Source organism: Acanthaster planci, linkage group LG04 (genome assembly GCF_054643075.1).
Source record: "Acanthaster planci isolate LZ-2023a linkage group LG04, COTS_SCS, whole genome shotgun sequence".
Lineage (NCBI taxonomy): Eukaryota > Metazoa > Echinodermata > Asteroidea > Valvatida > Acanthasteridae > Acanthaster > Acanthaster planci.
In genome coordinates, this window is record NC_141780.1 from 12818987 (window position 1) to 12842857 (window position 23871).

Genomic DNA, 23871 nt, shown 5'->3' on the forward strand with positions numbered 1-23871 from the left:
TAAACTTTCGGTTTTGTTTATTTTGCTCTGAATATTTAACAGTATCTTACAAAGTAATAAGTCTGCAGTAGGGATCTGTGAATATCCAGAAGTTTTGATTTCTGTTTACTGCCTTTTGAAATCACTAAGACCAACTCTCCTGAAGACAGCTTCAAAAAGGAGGGAATTTTAAGGAAAACTAACATCATTTTGCTGAGGGCATCAATGTAATGTATGGGAGAATGAGCAGCACATGATGCATGACACAATGTTGCCACTCCCATGAAAGAAATACAACATTGGCACCCTGACAGATGTACACAACTATATACACATATGAAGTCTAATGGGGTGGAGTATGAAAAATGCTCTTTTCTCTGCCTTTCTTTCAATTATTTTCATCTACAAATTTTAATTTCAGCTCATTATGGTAGGAACCGGAAATGGTGCTACTGACTCAAGTTCATGACAGTTTCAAAGAAGTAAAAATCTGCCAGAGGAGACAGCAGTTGAATACCTCAAAAATGATCAGAGGAGAGTCCTGAAATCAGGAACAATGTACCTGAAAATGGAAAGGGTTGAGTTGTATACAGAACACAGATGACCTGCCAAAATGTGGATAGCTAACTAACATGTAACACAAGGACCCATCATTCTGATCTTGGACTTATATGCACAAATTGGATGGCTCAATTTTTCTTATGAACACGAGGTTTTACAACATCAAGGTTTTATGCCTCTCTCCTAACGTTGCGATCAGTGAATTTTTGGCAAATCAACCCCTGGAAAAGAGTTGTTTCAAGGAATGTTTGAATTTCACATCTGAATATAAACATCTGGGTTATCCAACGAATCAACAAGGGAACAGTTTTGAGTTGTGATTGTGCGAATATGATTACTTAAAATAAAAAAAGTCTTTGAAGAAATTGCCTGTATTGCAAGAAATTTGGTTTTAAATTTGATATTTTACACTTCATCTGTAGGTATAACTCAGATTAATAAACAAAAACCTGTAAATCTCTCATACAATCTAACTGGAATTAAACTCTAGCCTGTACAGGTATTTTTTACATATATTTTTCATTTGCATTATGTTGAATAAATAATTTTAAAATGTTTGTACATATGCTTGTGTGTGTAGATTACACGGGAAAGCTTGAGGTTTTTGTAATCAGAATGCCATACTCTGAAGGAAAGTACACCAGGGTTGTGTATTACATCGGGTTAAATCGAAAATTTGAATCGTTATCTGCAATTGACAACCAGATTTGTGGGTCTTTGTGATTCGGTGGGGAGAGTTCATTCAGATTCACCTTAAAAGTTTTTAAAAAAGTGTATACAACACATGGCCTGAAACCTCGAAAATTTCAACGTTCTGTTCTGCTTCTGACGAAAGTTTAAGAATGCTGTGTCATACATGATGTGATCAAGCAGATGAGTCTCTTCTCAGCTATATTCAGTGGACAGTGCTCAGACATTTGAAAAGAACACCTCAACATCACTGCAGTAGAAACCTGGCATTTTTAGGAATGTTCATTTCAAGATGCATCTCAAAATACAGATTCCTGACAAAATACTCAATGTGCTTGATTGTGTAACATTTCCGAGGGCATCAACTGTGGTCCTGAGGTTATATGGTGCACTAACCTTATATACCGTGCACCTGTGAACAAAAGATATCCACACAATAAAGACAGGACATTTTGTGGACTTTTCCATGTCCACACTATGAAAGCGGGTTCAGGCATTTTGGACATGGGGTTATTATTGGTCTCAAAAGGAAGAGGAGCAGTCAAGGAAATCATAAACAAAAATCCAGCTTAAAATAACGTTCACAGTCCATGGTAAATGAGTATTTTCACCATCTTTTCTTAACTGCACGAAAACAAAGAAATGTCGAGGCTACATGTAGGTATGGGAGGTAAACGTGCGTGTGTGGGAGAGATTACGTTTCACTCCTGTTCACAGATAAGTTCTGTTTTCCTTTGTCGTTTCCTGTGTCTTCCACACGGTATAGCCTCATAGTGTCCAGAAATGAACGAACTGTGCACACGGTAACAAATTCTGATATAACAAGCATGGAAATGTGTTGCACCTATTTATAATTTCCATATGCACATCATGCATGTACTCATGAGACCTAGGAAATGGAACGGTTCCTCAATGGCGGTCAATGAATCTCCCCCCCCACCACAAGACAGTCTGGCACCATCATATGGTGTTGGCAATACAATGGCGGCATTTTAAAATGGGACGCAGTTTCAGCAATGCTGATTGTGATAAGACCAGGAAAAGTATTACGCTCTAGAAGATTCCTTTGTAAAGAATATACCTTCCAACAGCAAAATATACATCTTTAACATGGCTTTAATTAAAAACAAAAACACCTAGGATTCCCGGTCATTATACTGGCGTGCCTCGACCAGACCTCAAACCCACTTTGGAGACGATGGAGTCAATCATGCTGGAGATGCCCCCAGACTCGGCAGTGTAGCGGGAACCCACGATGGCTGAGTACAACTTGTTGAAGGTTATCCGCACCTCATCCAACTTGCGCTTCCTCTCCGACTCTTCACAGATGCTGTCAAACCTGCAAGGGGATCCATGAAGATATCCAACCAATCAGGAGTATGGAACTGTCTGAGACTGAAAAAACTGAGGACATATTTGGATTTTCCCCTTCCATTGGACCCCCCCCCCACCCTGATCCAAGAAGATATCCAACCAATCAGGGATACGGAACCATCTGAGACTGAAGAACTGAGGACATATTTGGATTTTCCTCTTCAATTGGACCCCCCATGACCCTGATCCAAGAAGATATTCAACCACTCAGGGATATGGAACCGTCTGAGACTGAAGAACTGAGAACATATTTGGATTTTCCTCTTCAATTGGAACCCCACCCACGACCCTGATCCAAGAAGATATCCAACCAATTAGGAGTATGGAACCATCTGAGACTAAAGAACTGAGGACATATATTTGGATTTTCCTCTTCAATTGGACCCCCCCACCAACGACCCTGCCTAAGCCAAAATCTGCCTGTATGCTACACAGTACTCCCTGTATTTGTGGTATTTGTGACACATCAAGGAATAAAAGTTACACCACTACAATAATACAATCAATGTCGCATGAGTGCTATTGGGTTAACATCAACAAACAACAGTGCAGCTGGATTATATACAAGTACACAAGTTAGCATTGTATACCTGATATGAACATTCCTTTGTTTTTGCGTAGTTAAGAAAACACGATGAAAGCTCTCCTTTTGCTTGGAATGTGAACAGTCTTTTGAGCTACACTTTTTGACAATTTCCTCAACTGCTCCTCTTCATTCTGCGACACATACATGTAACCCTACTTCAGAAATGCCTCTAAATGTGCTTTTCAGAGGAGGGAACTTTATATGGACATGGGGAAGTCCACACAAAGTCTTTGCAGCCCCCACTGTGTTGCCATCTTTTGTTCAGATGTCCACACAGAGTCTGACATGCATAAACATGCAATACAAGTGCTGCTGGGTAAAGACATGTACATATTAATGTTTGCTCAGTGCAAGTCTGAAAACTCAAAGGTTCACAGAAAGCACTGTGAATGAAGCATAACTGTAAACCAAATCTCCACCTATGGTTTTGAAATCTTTAAAGTTTGCATTTACAGAGGCACAGATGGGTCAAGGTCGTGGATATTTAGGGCTGAGGACAGATGCAGTCTTTCTGCATTTCCCTCATCCCCTAGGGTGTCTGACAAATTGTATTGGAGGACTGAGCATTTTGAAACTCACACTGGTCCACTGCTGGCTGTACCACTGGAACTACTCGACACATCGGAATGCACAGTGAGTGGTGAGTCTCTGGATGACACATAACCTTTTACACTGCCCGTGTGGGATACCAGCTGCCAACTGTTGGATGGCATAAGTCACAAGTAATCAATGAGTGCTGATGAGATGCCAAAAGCCATGGCAAGAGAGATTGGATTAATATCCAAGGCACTGAAGGCATTCAAGTGGACCAGTTGTGTTCTGTGCATTTTTCTTCTCATGGGAAGCAACAAAATAACTCAATATCTTCTAGAACTGTTCTCAAGACAGACTTTTAACCACTTGCAGCCAGGGTTTTCCGGTACCGGACACGTATTCTTTATACGTGTGGCTGGGGTCTCCGAAATTGGACAAAGGGAACTGGGCCTTGTAACAAAAGACTGTACTCGTAACATGACCAACAATTATTCACTGTTAATAGTGGAGATAATCCAGCGTTGTTTTGAAACAGTATACCACAGTTTGGGGGATTTAGCGCGAGCAGATTAACACCGGTGACAAAAGCGCTCCACCACCGCAGCGATGAACCACACAGTACCGCTGCATGCTAATCTGGCCCCTATTGAAAAGAGGTCAGTACCGCAAAGGCAACCTCATCTGTAAGTCACAGGATCTGGGTCTCTTGACTACTTATGCCTGTTCCCCTTGGCATGTTAAATGTTCAGTCCTTACACCTTTGTTGGTTCTAGTACTGATGGAAACTAAGCATACCATATGCAAAAAATACTAACCTCCCACATGTTGATGATGCTGCCGACTTGGCCTAAAAGATTTCCGGACATAAAAATAATCATTGTTCAGTTTTTTTTTCAGCCTAGACTTTGGTGGGCAGATTGATACACTATAACCATGTATATATGATTTCCATATATGTGTAATTGTAACCTTCAAAATTACTTAGTGTTGCCAGCAAACTACATAAATCTAGACTGTATGGTTCGAACATAATCACTGGTCCGGTGGCAAAATACTAGTCAATCTGTAAGGAACTCACAACTTCTCCCGATGACCTCCTGACCTGTCTAGGCACAGCTACCGGGCTGGTTGCCGATACGGCTGGGGGTGATCTGGGAGGCTCTCGATGCGTGGGGGTTCGGGGCTTGCCATTGTCCAAGGCAGGGGACCTATTAGAAAGCATGTCACATGACAGTATCACAATAGAGCATCTTGACCTGTAGTCACATGACTGTTCATTCAAATCAGTGCATGCATACCTCAGTTTGCCAATTCCAATTGGTTGAGAGAACATCATGTGGGATTTTTAACTAATGATAAAACTGCCCCATGCTTTTAAAACACTTTCACAGTTTCATCTGAAATGTTGACGCAAGTCCTCAAAACATTAAAATCCCTGATCTACTTGCTGTCAGACAGGCATGCCAAATACGTCCGCATTTCATACAGCCAATTGCATTTGCTGATGCTACTTGGCACAACCACACCGCCTTCTTGATTTACACGACTACATGTAACTTGCAGTGCCTGCGATAGATGCATAAAAGTACCATAGAACCTACAGTGCCTTTTTTGGGAAAAAAAAACGGCTCTTGCATCTCACCCGTGACACCTAAGAGAGCTGTGGGTGACCTCTTCGTGGGCTCCTCCTGTGCAGATGAGGATGGGTGAACTGGTACTGCTGAGGCTGGTGATGCTGATGTTGCTATTGAGACTGGAGTTACTGCCTAGGCACTGCTTGTCCACATCTGCACAGAAGGAAAGAGTGATTTAAAAGTGTCTGGCACGCGCACGCGCGTGGAGGGATGCTAGCCTGAGACAACACAGTACAAGATAAGAATACTAGGAATCAAGGCAAATACGCAACTACTGTACCACTACATGTATGTGAGTAGCTGGCTGGCAAAACCACCACAAATGGAGAAATGCCAGTACCACACGTATAACCTGGATAAATGTGATTTTGACAGGGATTGTGACAATTCTTGTGTGCTATAGCAGCCAGCATTTCTAATTATCCAAATGCTTGAATGATTGCCACTGTTTTACACAAACCCACAGGCTCTGATTTGTCCATGGAGGCCAAGCATGCATGGAGATCTTTGAGTATCATTGTACACTGCCAAAAATCACAGCAAAAAGCACTCTATGAGACTGGAGTTTCAACACCGCATTGCCTTACAAATCTTGGACATATGACAAGGGTCAGCATATGCCAAGTCCAACTTTGCATAGGATTGTGATGATAATAACTTGTTTTTTAAAAGTTGGCTTTAGCCAACCATGATACCACGCCTGGCTACAAGTTTGCTGTGATATAATACCATATGCAACTAGTTAAATCATGAAGCAATGTGCAAGGCAAATTTAACTACACCTGTCTTTTCGATTACCTCACAGTTCTTCACTTGTCTATGAGTTAGAACGTTTCACGCGCAGAGAACTTATTGCAGTTTTTACTCAAAATCTTAACGTTTTTCTCTCATCTTGTTGAAAAAGCAGTACAGCTCCTAGCAACTTTTCCAGGAGTTTAAAATCTTGCTTTGGTGTTTTTTCATAGAGGGAAAATAATCTAAAGAGGGAGTCTGGTTGAAAACCAGAGTTCTTACCTAATAAGACCATGCCATCCATACAACTCTCAGAGTCCGTTCTGCTGACAGACCTTTGATTTCTGTGTGAATAAACATTTAAAATTGGTTATTTCATGCATACTTCCTGTGGGCATTTCCGAAGCACAAAATGGGACACTTTAAGGTCATCCAAACTTTACATCAACGAATTTTCCATTTCTTACCAACACAATAAAGTTGTAAACAGACCCATTCATTACCTGTGCGATGTGTATTTTGTCAAGCATTTCACCAATGACCTTCTTACCGTTTGACGGCAACCGAAAACTCCTCTGATGTTATGTGTTTCAGGAAGTTGAAACAAAATAAGAATATCTATGGGAATAAAATGGAAAAATGCAAAACCAATCTCTTTCCATCAAACTGTTTTCCCCCAAATTACAATTCAGGCTTATCTGGATAACTGAAAGATTTTGATACAGATGTGTATAAGACAAAAACAAATCCGTGCACCTGCCCAGACTGGATTAAACAGCTAAATTACTAAAGAAAAAAAAATGAAAAACTAAAATATCCAAAGATTAAACACATTAATCTATTCATCTACAACAGACAAGTGTATAACCTAATATTTCACTTATGAACACACCTGACAAGGTGTAACAAATGAAAAAAAAGAAGATATCTCAACTAATGTTAGCATGTTTTTCTAGGATTTTGACTACATGATCTATGCGGCAAGATTGGAAAATACCCAATGCACTGACAACCAGCTTTTAAATAATTTGAGACAGGAACAGATATACTTTAACACTGAACTCACATCTTCTCCTTTGCCTATTCTGTCTGAGAGGTTGTGCCTGGAAAGAGAATAAAAACCAAAGCTAAACTTGCCATGTTGATAAAAATAAAAAGAGGTAAGATGTACACTTGTCGAGTGCTATCCATCCAACGGTATCCAAATTTGTTCATTTTCTTTGATCTGGGCATTGTGCATATAAGCAGAATCTGAAACAAGTCAAATACATATATGATGTTAAACACACACTGGTATGACTAACTTGGTTTCTAAGGGTATGTTGGTGCATGTACCTGCATGTAAGTTAACACTTCACTGCTCTGTGTGAGAGGTACCGGTTCATAAGTTACATATAGCAGCAGGTTGTATTACTGCCAGGTGTTTTGCCTGTGTTACAGGCATGTGGGCTACGCAGTTTTATTTAAAGGGGTACACGCATGTATCCTGGTAGGCACGGCACCTAAGGTCGCATCAGATGACGAGACTGAAATGATGACTGACACAAATGTTTACAAACACACTGATAACAAGGAATGTGTGTTGGCCGTACCCAAACAGCATCCAGTCGTAGGCAATGGTGAGATACAAGATTTCAGCTGCACTGAGGTTCCTGTGTGCCATCCCATCCTGAGAAGTGAAGGAAAAGTGAAAACAAATATCAAATGCTGCTCAGAGAGAGAATGTTGGGCCAAATGTTGGAGGCAAATTCACATCAATCTCAGACAACTTCTTGAATCCTGCTTTTGTCTTCATTGCTTTAGGTTCTAACTAGGTCCCCAACTTGAAAGAGACTCCGGGTCAACACTGTTAGAGTTTTCACGACGAAGGAGGAATGCTTTCAGTATGGTTCAGAAATTAAACAGACCAAGCAGGAGCTATCTGCATACCTGGTATACCACAGTGGCAAAAACTCCTAACCCTCCTCAATCCTCCAAAATCCTTCAGGTGGTTTTGGAGGAGTTTGGACAATAGAGGATGAATACTAAAAGTGCATGGCTTATTGCGAAGGATGCCATGCGTGGAGGTCATGGATTAGATCTTGTCTTGTTTTTGCCAAGTCGTGCATAATATTTCCTTTTGAATCAACCACACTACTCAAGAATGCGGATCACACTGCCTCAATATAATGACAGGAATTGCTGCAGGATTTTTAAGGATTGAGGTGCTATACACCTGCACATGCTTACTGAATAATTTTTCCAATACATGTGCATAGCTGCATTTATGCACGGGCATATCCAGTATCCTCACAGGCACAGACTGAGACATCTGAACCTGAGGCAGTTTACATATGCAGAAGCAGTGTATATCTATAAAGTACAGAATAAGTTCGATTGTGGATCACTGGCCAACTACAAGTACATGTACACGTACCACTCCCACTGTACAGAGCCTGTAACCCCTCCCCCCGAGCACTTACCGCCCATAGCGTCAACCTGAGCAGAGAGACAAAGAGGGGCGTGCGGTCCCATCCTGAGATGCAATGTATGAGAAGGCCAGTTTCTCCTACAGAGAGAAAAGACCGGTGGAACTGCTGAACTCAAAACAGCCCCACTCACTTTTGGTATTGAATCCTACATGTACATGTCCATGTCATACTCAGATGGCATGCATGTTAGCTTCACAGCAATGCACTTAAACTTCACAATTTTTACTCCATCGATGAATTCATTAATTCTTTTGTTTCAGACAGGTAATAAGCTATCAATACATATTTGACATTACACGAGTATAATTATGTACCGTAGTTGTGGAGAAAATAAGAAATGAGCCATGGAATGACATACAGTGAGAGAACATTCTTTTATTCCTTGGATATGTAGCCGTCTTGGGAGACCCAAATTTTCATCAAAATAACCTCCAACAAAAAAATTACATTATGAGCAGTATTGTTAAAGCTTATAGCACATTAAAAATTTTTCATTATTAACACCATTCCTGAAACCCTTACTCAAAATTTAGTTCCATTGTCATGGGAAATGCACAGTCAAATCTGACACAGGATGTGGAGTGGCATTTTACGCACTTCCAATCCCTACATGCACGTACATGTACACCAATTTATAATTTGACTATATCCACCCCTAGATAAAAGCTTGGGCTGTTTATCTCAGCCAACCAAAACCAAAACTCGGCTCTGGCTTACCTTGTTTGATGACATGCAGAAAGAGTTTTAAGTAGTTCTGGGTAAGTTTAACAAGATCCCATGACTGTGAAAAGAGCAAGGCAAACAGCATAATATTGATGGCAACTAAAAAGCAACTGTTCTCCTCATTAATACAGCAATACACAGCTCTCAGTGTCATGTCTTACAATTTATCAAGTGGAGTGGGATTGGGCAATAAAGAGAAAATCCATTAAACAGAGGGGCTAGAGAGTAAAATGAAAGAAAAAACTTAGACTTTTTAGTGCTTTTGATAACTAGCAATGCATTAGTTCTCTCCCCAAAGGCAATGATTATGTGAATCTTGCATGTGATTTTTATGTACAAAGCACAAAATATGGTCTCAAAACCTGAATGATTAAACCACGACAAAATGTAGTACTTTGAGGTCACAGATTCAGAAATCTGAACAAATCCTGAGAAATTACACCTCTGCATTAAATTAAAAAAAAAAAAGAAATTAAAGTCTCAACTGGTACTGGGATATGGAATTTGACACTAAAGCAAACCTGCCAACCTCTTGGACCACAAAACTGTATTCTGAAAATTCAAAAGTCGTATTTTTCATTAAAAAATCGTATTTTGCGAAAAATGAGCATATTCCTCCACGTAATTGTTTTGACCACCTTGTCTGGATTGGGTCTACTCCAAGTAACTCGGGCTAAATTTGCATCAATACTTCTTCACGCATAAAATAATCACAGTTTGATTCACGCGAGAAATCTATTGCCGAGGTTGAAGAGTGAAACAGCCCTATTTCCACGTTTTCAAAATATGAAATCTTGAAATGCACATTGCAAGTCAAGGCTTTGGAATTTCTTGGCACGGATTTTGTCGCCGGCCATAAAACGTCTCCATCTTTGTTTATTTCCGCAGATTTTTAACTTGAGAACTGGTCTTGTCAAATATTGCATTCAAATCGGACTCTTAATAGACAATTCATACACAGGTGTTGCACTGACATGTTGATAAGTCTATGTCCAAAAATTGTTTGAAATCTTGTAAGAAACGATGCACATGTCATAGAAAATGTAAATTGTAAAAGCCGTGCAATAATGTACAACACAATTTCTTTGCCCTGCACCGGTTGCCACAAAGCCCTCTAACTATCAGCGAAAGACCTTACTTCAAGCCGCATACAGTATTTACAGTGGCCGTGAAATGTGCACTACATAAAAAATACTGAAGACTGTCACTACTTCCACTGATGCACAAGCGGCTTTAAAGAGTCCCACTAATGCAACATGAATATTGCTATTTCATGGGCAGCCAATCACAACACAATGATCAGGTGGTTGCCGGATGCTGTTTACACACGAGGTTTGTACACGTGCGTGCATACCCTGTACACACATACATGTACAGTACATTGCACATATACCTGTGCAAACACACAGCTGTTTAGTATATTACAATGTATACTTGCAACCATTGAACTACAGTTTTCTTCAGGCGTGTCAAAATTGTCAAAACCAGTATTTTATTGGGGAGAAAATGTAAGATGTTATTTTCAAGAATTTCCTGTGGGAAATACGGCTAAATCGTACTAGTTGGCAGGTCTGCTAAAGACAAAAGGGTCTCAAAGATTAATGACATAGGATCACAAAAAATTGAAGACGTGAAATAATAATAAACTCTGATAATCCCCCCGAACAAACCTTTAAAATCCAGAAATTCAGAGATTCATTATTTGCCTTTAGTTAGTTAAATGAGTCTTTTGCTGGTCCATGTCAAATTATGGGTTTTAAAACATTTAAAAAGAAAACACTGTCAGCTTCAATGCTGTGAAAACCCTGTGTTGATGCAATTCGACTCTCAGTCCAAAAGTCATAGGAGCTGAAATGTGGAAAGATGAGATGTTCGGAATGTTTATTTCTTGATATGAAAAATACCGCACTTTTATTTTGCTTGATCACTTCCCTTTATTTCTTGTTCAAATCTCATCTGCACGCCTGTATTCTTATCAACATGAACATTTAACAAGTGTTACAGTAGCCATTAATCCTGATCCCTTGACAATTCAAGGAACCTTCCTCTACCCAGAAAACCAAAAGAAACATCAAGGCCTTTGTCAAGTAACAGTGACTGGGCTCTACCTTCTTCACGATCCTTCCTCATCCTCCAAAAACCTAACGGTCGATTTTCAGGGATACTGGGGTATGGTTAAGTATCAAAATCAAAAGTCCACACTCACCCTGTAACTCCGCCAGTCGATGCCAAGTTTACTTGTGAGGTTCTCTGGAATGCTTAGTCCTGCATCAACAAAATCCTGTATCAGCAAACAAAGGTTGAACAACTGGTGAAATGTACATCCACTCACGTGGACCCTCGACGGACAGTCAAGCTTCAATTAAAGTACCTGTACACTTAGCACATTAGAAGTTGACCGAGCAAAATCTGGCTACCGGTCAAAATGCCAGCCTGCGACTGCCTCTCACACAGAATTGTCCTCAGGGTGAAAAGCAGATGAGCAGGTTCTTCTTCCTGATGATAGCTCTCTTTACTTTGGTTTAGTTGAGCAAAGCCTCCTGCTTGGAAGCTCCATGGGATCATCCACACCCAATGGCCTTGAGATTTGATTTCTTGACACTGTAACCCACTGAATTCTCATTCACGATCAACATGCTATACTGTCCACACAGAAGGGCTAATAAGCACAGAATTCTTAGCTTTCATACATATGTCTGTTGATATATTCATTATTATTAATGATCACCACCAACATGAAGTGATGTTATGTCCAGCATGATTTTTCTACGGGTCATCATTCACAACATGGTAAATGTAAGGATATACACAACTGTTTATAAATCACAGCTGTAAGGTGAGGCAAGTGTTCAGTTTTTGAGGTAATAAATGTAAACATGAAACTACACATAATTGACATCAGCAAATGCTTCTGGGTAGCTGGTTTGAACAACAAAAGAGAAATATTTCAAGTTAAAAGAGTCCGTCATTATTAATGCTAGAATGTCGGAAGAATTCTCGCAGACCCTTATTAGGCTTTCCAAATGCTTAGGTGTAAAGATTCACAAAGCCATCTGCTCACCTGGCTCCAGTCATAGTACAGCCCCTCAGCATTGAAGCCGTTCTCTCTGTAATCCCGGAAGAACTCACAGCCAGGGTAAGGCACAGATACAAGGCTGAAATCGGCGTACCGATGCTCCTTGTCCACCTTCTCCGAGGAGGAAACACTGAGAACGAGAGGGTCAAGAACAGGACACCTTGAACAGTTGCCCGATACAGTTGATGGGTTGGTAAAACATCAGCTAGGTTAAAGCAATTTGGATAAGTACACTTGAAGTTTTTGCTTTTGGCATTTTGGCAGTTTTTCGGTTGATCAGGCAGGAGGAGATCGCAATAACCGGACTTAAAGCTGTCTCCGAGAGTTGGCCAGTCTTTCAAGGTTTGCCATGGTTGGTCTGTAAGTTTGACCAATGCAATGAAGTGGTCCATGCTGATCCTAAAATTATTAGCCTGCCTGGAGTTACATGTAGCTTTAAATAGTTGATGTCTGTTTTTTTATAATGGCTTTATGTCAAGCTTTAAATTAGATTTGAAATAACAGCTTTGCATTATGTTTGAAATTACATATGAAATGGGTACTGCACTATTAAATGGAAAATTCCATGCAGATTTCACAAATTGAGTTCAATTCAGATAGTGTGAATGTACTACTACGTTTATCAGCAACCTGGATAATTTCATGCTTTTGATCCAAGCTAGAATCATCAGACAAAAAGCCTAGCCATGTGGTTCAATTCAAAGACAAAGCAACTGCTTCTCAAACTATTTTTCTTGCTCGGGGGCCTTACACAGGGGCATGACACAATACAGATGGCTGAATTTGAACCTCCTATCCCGCTACTGCACGTCACAAACATAAAACTGATCCCTCTCGAAGAGGAAGGTGGGAATTAATGAGTTGCTACAAAACCGACTTACTTCACGCCAAACTTAACTTTCTTGTTTTCCACCATCAAATCGGAGATGCAGCCCACGGACAGCATCTTGAGAAGTTTAATGTCTTGGCCCCGGAATCGATCAAACAGCTGCCATTCATTGTTGCCCGTACTGCTGCTGCAGTCATCAACAGAAATTCAAGAAGCATGTACCAGTAGGGGTATTTCTCACTTAATCCAAATCATTCCATCGTTTCAATTTTCTTTGTTCACTTAAACACTGACTCAAAGTGCACCAGAGTTTTGCCTCTCGGCTCTTGCGATTTATTTGACAACTGAAGTATTGCCAGAATAGATATTAAAACTAATCAATCAATGATGACTGCCACTGAGCATTTGTTTACTGAAACATTTCATGTGGCTTTCCTCTCCGAACAATTTCTTTTCATTCGACATGAAATAACCTCATGTACATACACAGGGCCCACATACAAGTACAGACTGTTCGCCAAATAATTGGTAAATTTGCCCATCAATGGCAAAATTGGCACAATTTTTCACTAGATCTGATGAGGCTTAAGAGGTCCCTGCTCTTTGAAAAACCAACGAGAAAGAATAAATTTCCAACATGGTGGAAGCACATGTGGAAGCTGTTTAACTATTTAGAAAGCCAAGCGAGCCACATTTTTCTCACATTTTCTATAAGTTTGGTTCTTGTAAAGCACAACTTTACTCAGCTTCACTGATTTTGTGTTAATCTTTAGAAGAACTCGGGCATAAATGGTACCTGGTTGTGGCATTTTGTCCGGCTAACAAGTCTTCACTGTCTGATGTTTGACTTCCAAGACTCTCACCACCTAATAAGAAGAGAAACATTACATAAATATCTGAATCTTAGAATGATGGCAGAATGATAAATATGTCAATGGGGTTTGCAAATGTGGGTTAAGAAAATCAAAAATATAGAAGGTACATAAAATACATTTATTTAAATTAGTACAGGTTAAATCTTTCTGATCTTCAAATAATTCTTTTCTCCCTGAGAGGAGTTCCTCCTTGTAATAAATGCAAGGGTAAAGACAGGAGCAATGCTGCATCATTCCTAAAGATGCATCTGACTTCTAAAAAGGATTTCAAGGTTGAAAATGGTGTCTCACTCTCAAAATGTATTTCTACCATTCATTTCTGGAAGTAAATTCACAGAATGGCCCATCATCCAAGCCTTGAAATTAACGCTTACTCACTTACTGGCGGTGAGTGGATTTTCCCAAGCAATAAGTGAATTTCAAAAATGGACAAGTGTCAATTAAAGCCGTGGTGCAGATTGAGTGAGATTAATGATGAATGAATGTATGAATAAATCATTTATACACACAGAAACACTTGTGTGAATGTTTCTATTTTCACTTAACTCCTTTAACTTACATGTATTTACTCTGGGTTTCACAAGGACGTCCAGGCTCGGAACCATGCTAAATTGTATACACTGCAATCTGCGATATCATCGTTCGGACACAGAACAGTACTGCAGCTCTATGAAATGCACGCGACTAAAACGACTACTGCACATGCACAGTACGTGCGTACAGTGATACGTATCTGTGTGGCTTGAAGCACAAGCCTTGCGTATAAACAATATCCTAGGACTATCCGGTCATTGTGTTGTGATTGGCCGCCAATGAAACATCAATATTCATGATATGTGTGTTGGTGGGACTCATTACAGCTGTTCCTGCATGAGCGGAAGAAGTGACTGACAATCTCCACTATAACTCGTGGCAGCACACGTTTCACTGTGAATTTATAGCTTGAAATGAAGTTCATACATTTTTGCTTTCGCCTATACATGTAGAGGGTTTCTGGCATGGGCCAAAGTTATTGTGTCATTTATCATCATGCGGGTTCGTGTCATCATTTTCACGAGCTTATCAAAACTCATTAAAACTCATCAGTGCAGCACTAATGTATAATTGTCCGAAGAGGCTCTGACTTAGATACAATCTTTGACAAGACCGATCCTTAAGTTATGAATTCGCGCAAAATACACCGTAGACCATCAAAACTTTCCACACCCTAAAATTTTTTACCCAAAAACTTACATAAAAAAAAAAAGCATACTACCCACCTACCCAACATAATTCTTTTAATGTACATGTGATAGGAAGCACAACTATTATTTTGATTGGCCTGATCTGAAGATGAACAAATTGGTTAGTCATTCTTTTATAGGAACGAGTAAGTGGAAAATCAGAGACGGGAAAGTGGTGGGTAAGTGAAAAAAAAGTTAAACTTGAGGCTTGCCGTCATCAGACAAAATAAAGGAACAATGATATAGGACTAATGCAGTCAGATAGAGCGACAAAAAAACATTCGTTGTTACATGTAGATGAACAGAAGCACATAGCAAAATTACAATGACCAGCTGACCTGAAAAGAAGTAATCCAGCCCAGATCGTCCATAGATCTCTGGTCCACCTGACAGTGTTGCCGATCTACATATATGCTGCAAAAGGCATCAACAACACGTTTAACTTTAAGCAATGCAGTACATGTAGTTACTGGTGCTGCTTGGTGAAAACCCAGTACACAGTGAGAGTTAGGTTGGTTTTCTTCTGAATACCAGTCATGCCAGTACAATCCATTTTAAAAGTGTGTGCACTTGTGGCAATGACTTTTTCTATTTTTTCAAAGAGGACTGGTGATGGTATGGTATCCAGTGCAGCCTCTGCTCTACATTGTAAACACAGCAAATGTACATACATGTAGGTACAATATTACAGCAAACCTACCGGTATCAATACAAGATACGTACATTTCTACTGAGAACAATAAATTACTACAGGGAGAAATCCTACCAGATTCTGTGCTTTTAACCCTAACTCCCCAGAGTTAGCGAAACATGTAATTTTTATGGCCACTCACCTTGTTTTTGTAAAGTGCTAAATACAGTGTGTTTTTCTCAACAACTGCTCAGGATTAAGGCCCAAATTTACCCATTACCATTTGCAGGGATGCGATTGACTAATGGGAAAAATAATTGACAGCTGGAAAAAGGCATAAAGACGCTGAACTGTGAAAATCTCCTATACTTTTGCACACAGCCAGTGAGGAAAAAAAGCTGAAATCCAAAACAAAAAAAGCTGAAATCAGCTGAAAAGCTGAAAAATCTCACCCCAGCATTTGGTGACAATGGGAACTGACAGGTTGAACCTTGTTTCAGAGACTCCCATTTAAGGATGTACATGTAAACTGTGGCCTAAAGATGAAGCCAAGTTTTGTAAAAAAAAAAAGAAAATCCCTTTTGCGTCAATGTTTAATATGCATTCCAACTGGTATAGGACCCACTGCCATACCTTTCCTTCATACAGGATAATTGGTACTACGAAGCGCTGTCGGCAACGGGCAAACCGTGACTTCAACATCAGCTCTCGGATTTTCTGAATGTCGTACAGAGGTTCGACACTGAAGAAGAGAAGCAACACAGACTGTCACTGTGTGACATGGGATAAAATGGAATATGCCAGAAACCTCCAAATCCACTGGAAGTCATGGCATTGAGCCAAAAAAAACAAGCTCATGTTGGCAAAACTGGATAAATGGCATTTGTGGAAGTCTGTTAAGTACAACTTTGCAGTGATGTACATGTTGACAAGTCCTTTATCCTAGTATGAGTCGATCTGCGTTCTCAAAACCCTGAGTCCCTGCAAAGTCTGAGTTCATTTTTTGTCCAAGTCTGGTACACATTCGAGTCCAAACTGTTGAGAGTGAGTCGAGTCCATGTCCAGTCGTTTAATGGCTGTTACAGCACATTACATGGGATTAACAGATAGGTCAGAGCCAGAAGGCTGTAAGTGAACGAGGAGGGAAAGAGGATGGCAAATTTGTCTCTAGCAATCCCTCTACAACCTCGTAGGTTACAAGTATCTAAAAGAGATTTTTCCCTTGTAAGATTTCATGCATGACCAAACAACTACCGTTGTTCTTGACAATGATTTCAACTTTTTTCTCAAGCATATTTGAAGACACTCGAGTGGATTAATTCAAGTCTGTCAGGAGGTCCGAGTCAGCCACTAGCCGAGTCTGAGCCAAGTCCAAACGGCTTCAAGTCAGAGCCGAATCACGTGTCCGAAATGGTGGACAGGAGTCAGGACTCGAGTCCTCCATCACTCCATAAAGTTTGAGACATGCACCAGACCACCTCAGGTTCAGGGTGACATCTCTAGCATTACTGCAAGTATGGTATACATTACCTTGGCAGAGTTTTTTCTTCCTGTCCACTGCCAGACAGCATGTACTCCAGGATGACCAGTTTCTCTGGGTAGTGACCACACAGCTCTCCATTGGAATTGTAGATGACCTTTCATTTTATCAATTAAACCCACAAACATCTTTGAGTCAATCAAGCTTGATGATTAGACATTTTTTCTCACTGCTTACAGACACGTACACTGTACATGTTCTTTTGGTCCCATCCTCACAAAAAAATGAAACAGAGAAATACAATGAATAATTTATACAGAAAAAAGCAGTTTTTGAATTCATGAAAGTGGGTTTTATTTGACGCTGTCCTCTAGTGTTAACCTTGTGCTGCACAGTAAGTATGGTTGATTACATGAGTGAATCACACATTTATTTTCTTTTTATGGCGAAATATATATACATGTACTGGTGCATGTATGTACATGTAAACAGCATGTTGAAGCTATGGAAAACCACTAGAGTTGGCAAACCCTTGAAAGCACTGCTTGAGTCAGGCATGCCATTACAAAAAACAAACAGAAAGAGCTAATATATATAAAACAAAGTAAAGAAAAATATACATACATGTGTAATTACATGAGCGTTAAACAAAGTTAAAAATAGCAGGCTACGAGTAGAATAAAAGAAAATATGAGAGGCTAACATGCACAGTTTTAAGGACAAGCCTCTGCACTATGAATTTAACCCTAACCCCCTTGGGACCATTGAAATCCTGCATAACCTTGTTGGGTTCAGCATTTAATTAAGGTATCCTCAATTTACCCTTGTGACTAGGGCTGAGTTGAATATCCCAATAACTAAATATTCAATCAATTGTCGAATACAATTTTTTAATTGGAACATTGGAATGCAAAATTCATGAAAAGGAAGGGAAAAGTTTCTTTTGTTTTAAATGAGAAAAATTGCACTATGGAGGTTCGTTTCAAGCAGATTCAAATGAAAAGTGTCAGAAATCTTAGAACGATTTAAAAGTGAATTATTCATTTATTAAACAATTTAAAAGGAATAGAAATTTTCAACAGGGCAAGAAGTCGTGTTTGTCTCTCCAATCTTGCTAAGTTGTAGCTGGAGATACTCCTAAATGTGAGTAGCTACATGTATTATACTGATCATAATGTACAATTGTGCGTGTTATTTCAACTGATTTTGTATATGGTTTGTTCATCCACAATCTGCCGGTCTGTGCGACCGAATATTTGGATATTCCATCAAATTGAAAGTCGAATACTTTAATTGTGAATTATTTGAATCGACTCTGTCCTACTTGTGACACCTTTTATACTAAAGTCTACTCACCGTATACTTATAGTCCTTCCCAAACAAGGCCAGGCACTTTCTTTCAATGATCTCAACCTGAAAGGAAGCAATCAGCAAGTTTCAATATTCACATGGAAATCTGAACCTTCAGCAGCCCAAGATCCACCTAAGTTCAGAGACACATACATGTACATGTATGCACGGCTACCAGTACGCGTACAGGTACTGTACATGTGTATAATGGCCATGATCGTCTACAGTGTGAGTTTAACCCGAACTGCCCAAGGGTGGCTGGTGGTATGGTATCCTTCCCTAATCACACAAACACCTTGAAATCAAACTCCTACCTTACAGTATAAACCAATTTCACAGACTCCAGTAGTGCTCGAACTGCAACAGTACCCAGACAAATTCCAACAAGTCTTTACCTGTGTGATTTTGTTTGATTGGATGCGGCAGGCCCGATGCACAGTACAAAGAGTATGGACAGGCAGTACCTATTCAAACAAACTCACACACCATCATGCTGCATATCCATCCCCAACTACTGGGATCATTGTGGTCAGAAACAAGGGAGATTGTCCTTGTTGTAATTATTACATAATATTACATACATGTATATCCATTTAAATGGGAAGCCTAATCTTTAAACTACAGTACTCATTTACAAGTCCTGATGGTAAAAAGTGAGAGAGCCAAGGTACCCAACCAGTCAAAATTCAACAGGGTAAGTGCAGGCCGACAGTACCTATTTAGTCAAAATCCAACACCATATAGCAAGTTCCCAGTACCTACATGTACATGTAATTCCAAAAATTCAAACACCTTACTGTTGTTGAAATTTGACTCGTTAGGGATTGTAAGGGTTAAAGGGTCTGGCAACCCTACACTCTTCTTTGAAATGAGTTTGACATCCTTTTGGGGTAAAGTGTACTGAAATGTGCACTTTTTGAATTATTTCCAATTCCACTATATTTTTGTTCGTTCTTTTCTGAACGACAGGAATGCTGTTGCTGTGATGTTAATCCTCAGAACCCAAACTTTGCTCAGTGAAAACAATTCTGGTTGGCTTATTGTCATGTACTCAAGCAACACTGAATCATCAAAGAAAAGGAAATGGAAATTCAATTTCAAAAAATAAATTGCAGCAGTCCTTGTGCAGAAATCAGTACAACACTGAGGTTTGACATTTTTCCTCCCTGGAACGACACTGCAGTTTTACTCACGAATGTGGAAATTTCCATGAAATGAAAACCAAAAGAGCACCAAATAAGGGTTTCTTTCAAGACTGCAATTAAACAAACACTGAAACGGGGATTAATGGAATCACACATTGGTGCTTTTCAGAGGACTGTAATGAAAAAAAAAATGCATTGCACAGCCCACTAATGCTGAATTTCCGGTGATCGCCATTATACAGGCCTTGACCTGCTGAGCAACTCTGTAAGTCATGAATGAGTACATGTATATGTGTACATACACGTAAAAGCAACAACTTGCTGATCTACATAACAGTTTTGCACCTGCAGTCAACCTACATGTACACTGCTGTAATTTTGTAAGTGATCTGCATAATTTGAAAGACACAGGTGTACAAAATGAAACAAACTGCATCATCTAAAAAAGCCAATACCTGACTTGATTCTTAAGCTAGAAGTCACAGGTAATTATTTCCGAGGCAACATACAACCAGGCAGGTGACAACACTATCCCAATACAGTGGCTCAAAGTTTTATACTAGTAACACTGGTTTCAAATATTTTAAGTTTATCCATGTAGTACAAGTTGCCTCATCCAAATGTGAACATACGAATTTGTGGGAGTGAAGTCAAGCAATAAAATTTAAAGTGTGCGCCATGTCTTTAAAAATCATCAGTATAGAATACTGACCATGAACATGACAGGGTTCAAGCGTATGCTTTCGCTGTATTTGGAAAGTTTACCATGACAAATCTTTATCTGGTTCCATCTGTTCTAAATGTGTACTACAATTTTGGACAGTCCCTGGAGAAAATCCTTCAGAGCTACCTTCTTCAAAGTGTGTCCAAAATGCTTGACCATATGCTCACTCAGTCAAGTATGGTGCATTTAAAAATTGCATCTACCAGCTATTGCTTTAATGCCGGCTGTATAAAAAATTATGTGCTCTGGCCTGTACACATCCATGGCAAAATGTACCTTGTAGAAAGACCCTAACTCATCTTGAAGGCCGTAACTCATCTTGAAGGTCCTAATACATGTACAGTACATGTATGCCAACCCAGGAAAACAACAAACGATCTTCTCTTCCCAAAATACGGTAGTCTCACAATGGTTTAGAACACTCAGCAATCCTTACTTTAAGGACCCTAGTACATGTACATGTGTCCTCAGCAGCTAAAATTGTTAAGAATTTAGTCCAAGCCACTTTTTCCGTAATAATCCTTTATTTCTGTAAAGGAAGACTTCCTGAGTTTGCAAAAGTACTGGTACATGTAATGTTAGATTACATGTAATACACACCTTGTAAGAGTTGAACAATCAAGTGAAACAAAAATATACAGGTGTCCAAAAATCTTCACCGGAATGCCATGCAATTTCCTTAAAAATTAGTTGGCCAAACCACTCATACAGATTTCATTTCAAATCTCAAAACTACCATATTTTAAAGGAACCCATATAATAGGGTTTTGGACTTGAATAAATAAAGCTCAGCTTACTTTTACATGTTATGATGACTTTTCACCAGATTTGTACAAGTAAGGGAGACATTTCCACACTGTTGGTTTTATGCTAATTCAGATCTCCATATTCATGATCCAGAGTGTGGTGTCATTCAAAGCAGAACACAATTGTCTTCGTAGCTTTGTGTAAAATACTTTATCTTCACACTTTTCAACATTTTCCTGGTGTAGGTTCCACTTTGTTTTCATGTTGAAGAGCTTGTTGGACAACAGCAGAGGCCAAAACTTCTTCAAAAATTGTTGGTGGGTGATTTTGAAGGACTTGTTTTTGTACCAGGTACTGTTCCTCTGCTACATGCATTTTTGCCATGGAGTGACTTGTGCAAATGCGCACTGCGCTGGATGGGGAAATCTCAGCAGCCATAGGGCTGCCCACCAGTCCTGTGCATGCATGCAACACTGGCAAATTGTGTTGATTACCTTGCACTCTGCGAGCCACATAACTGTTACTGTATATGTTCGTGCAAATATACATGCCTTGTACAGTCGAGTTGTCTCCATGTCAAAATTGGCTTGTCTTAACCCTAACCCTACATAATACTACAAATTACTACTTGTTGTAAAATGTAGTAATCAGTGCTGCTGCTTGTAAGAGGACATGACCTCATTGTTATCTGAAGCCATAAAATGCAATTTAGATAAGACAATGTACCATACAGTGCTTTGGCACTATGAATGCATGGCTTTATTGTTCTCTGTACGAGTGACAATGGAAGTAACCTACATGTAGCCAGATGTAGTAATTTGTAAGGTCCTTCAGGCTCAGGCTGTTACTTAGTATTTTGTAGTACTGAGTACTGTAAGCCAAACAATATGCTTGGCCAGTGTTGGCGGCTAGGGTTAATGGACAACTTGGTAAAGAGTTGTCTCATCTCATCTGTCGAATTGTCTCAATGGTCTAGCTGACCCGATACCGTGCATGTACATGCACAAAGTTGTGCAATTCTAATAAACACCTACCCGTACATGCTGTAGTACATCTTTTCCTCCTTCCATGCTATACTAACATTGTGTCAGCATGGTCAAGTTGAGTTGAGTGGGCCAAATCCAATCAAAACATACTTGCACTTAAAAAAAGAATCCAACCCAAAACTGATTTGAGGACCCCAACCCTATCCCCAGAACTGTGGGGTACCCTAACCCCAACCTCACCCGAACCCTAAACATGCCAAAAAATTGACCAGAACCAATTTTTGCTGTACACGTATGAACTGACTCAAAGTATGAAAGGATGCCCATATCATGACATCACTCAATTTTAGCATCAGTGCCACAGACCTATCACTGTGATAACATAACTTACATATTTACATGTACATGTTGGCCTAAAGTGTTTAAGCTTAGGCCTACTTAGAAAATACACATAATTTTTCAGACCAGTCTGATTCATAAACTAAAGTTGGTGGGTTGTAATATCCGTGTAGGCCTAGCAGTAGGCCGTGATTAAAGGAGCAGATTTTAGTTAGGGCCTGACTTTTATTCGAGTCGCATATCATGCATATTCAGGTATGGAATTCTTTTCATGGACATCACTTGACGCTTGACTGAAATGGTGGGGCACAATTGCAGAATACCCCGCCACTCACCTTACCCACCTCGTAGCCGTAGATACATAAATACGGAGTCACGCTTCCATCCACAAGGCCCACTTCGTATCCCCGTATCCGCATAGTCGCTCCCCGGGACCAACACTGGACTTAGAAAGTTCTTCCGCTTTCCCCATTCACCAGCATGACCAGTTCACTTTGCAATTTGCAGGACGCAAAAGGCCCACTTTGCATCCCTGCAGCCACTCCCCAGCCCGGGACCCACATGGGACTTAGACAAATTTTAGTCTTCCCTTAGTGAGTTATATGTAATTCAAGAGAGTGCTTCGTTCTCAAAAATGACTTCAATACTGTACACAGCACGTACATGTACCTTGAAGCTTGGGCAGCAAGGATAACTTGGAACAGTGGAAGTCGAACAACCTCCACTCAGCTACGTAGTCATTACTCCAATGGTGGAAAACTGACCGGCCTCTGAATCGGTTTCGGATCAGGTTTGCGCCACATTACAATCTATCGTAGGGCCTACCTTGCTTGATGATTCTCGTGCTTTGTAGCCGGCTTTACAGAAAATTAGCAGCAATTGTCGGAGCTCCGCGTCACTGATCAAGCCTTGACTCTCTCCCATGGCACAGCTAGCGAGGACAACGCGCTAAAAGTCAGTCCTGTGTTTTTGTAATCTGAATGAGAATTTCTTTCGTGGAAATTTAAGACACACAACGTCAAATTCATTTGCAACTTTCACATGCCACGGCATGCAGTCCGTCATCATCAGTTTCCGTCATGTTTGTCATAGCACTCGCGCTGCCCACTGAACAGATTTGGTACCACCACCTCCCTCAGGTGATAACACAGGAAATTGTATTTGGAGTCTAGGTTCAGACTT

At 40.0% G+C, this 23871-nt stretch overlaps 1 protein-coding gene across 2 annotated transcripts; it reads right to left on the reverse strand.

The window, feature by feature from the left end:
* Positions 1-23831, reverse strand: LOC110984892 (phosphatidylinositol-3,5-bisphosphate 3-phosphatase MTMR14-like). 2 transcript variants are annotated; one of them, XM_022245506.2, is made up of 20 exons: positions 23515-23827; positions 18755-18811; positions 17449-17555; positions 16552-16660; positions 15626-15701; positions 13986-14055; positions 13242-13376; positions 12346-12490; positions 11491-11565; positions 9279-9342; positions 8553-8638; positions 7683-7759; positions 7157-7193; positions 6641-6708; positions 6373-6434; positions 5367-5511; positions 4803-4932; positions 4540-4571; positions 3770-3889; positions 1-2569 (listed from the first exon to the last, which is right to left on the reverse strand). In XM_022245506.2, exons 1-20 carry the CDS (start codon positions 23611-23613, stop codon positions 2383-2385), a joined length of 1881 nt encoding a protein of 626 aa, XP_022101198.1. In that variant the 5' UTR covers positions 23614-23827; the 3' UTR covers positions 1-2382. The 2 variants fall into 2 exon arrangements, with proteins under 2 accessions (XP_022101198.1, XP_022101199.1); XM_022245507.2 differs by lacking the exon at positions 3770-3889 and having other exon boundaries at positions 23515-23831.
* Positions 23832-23871: the final 40 nt, after the last annotated feature.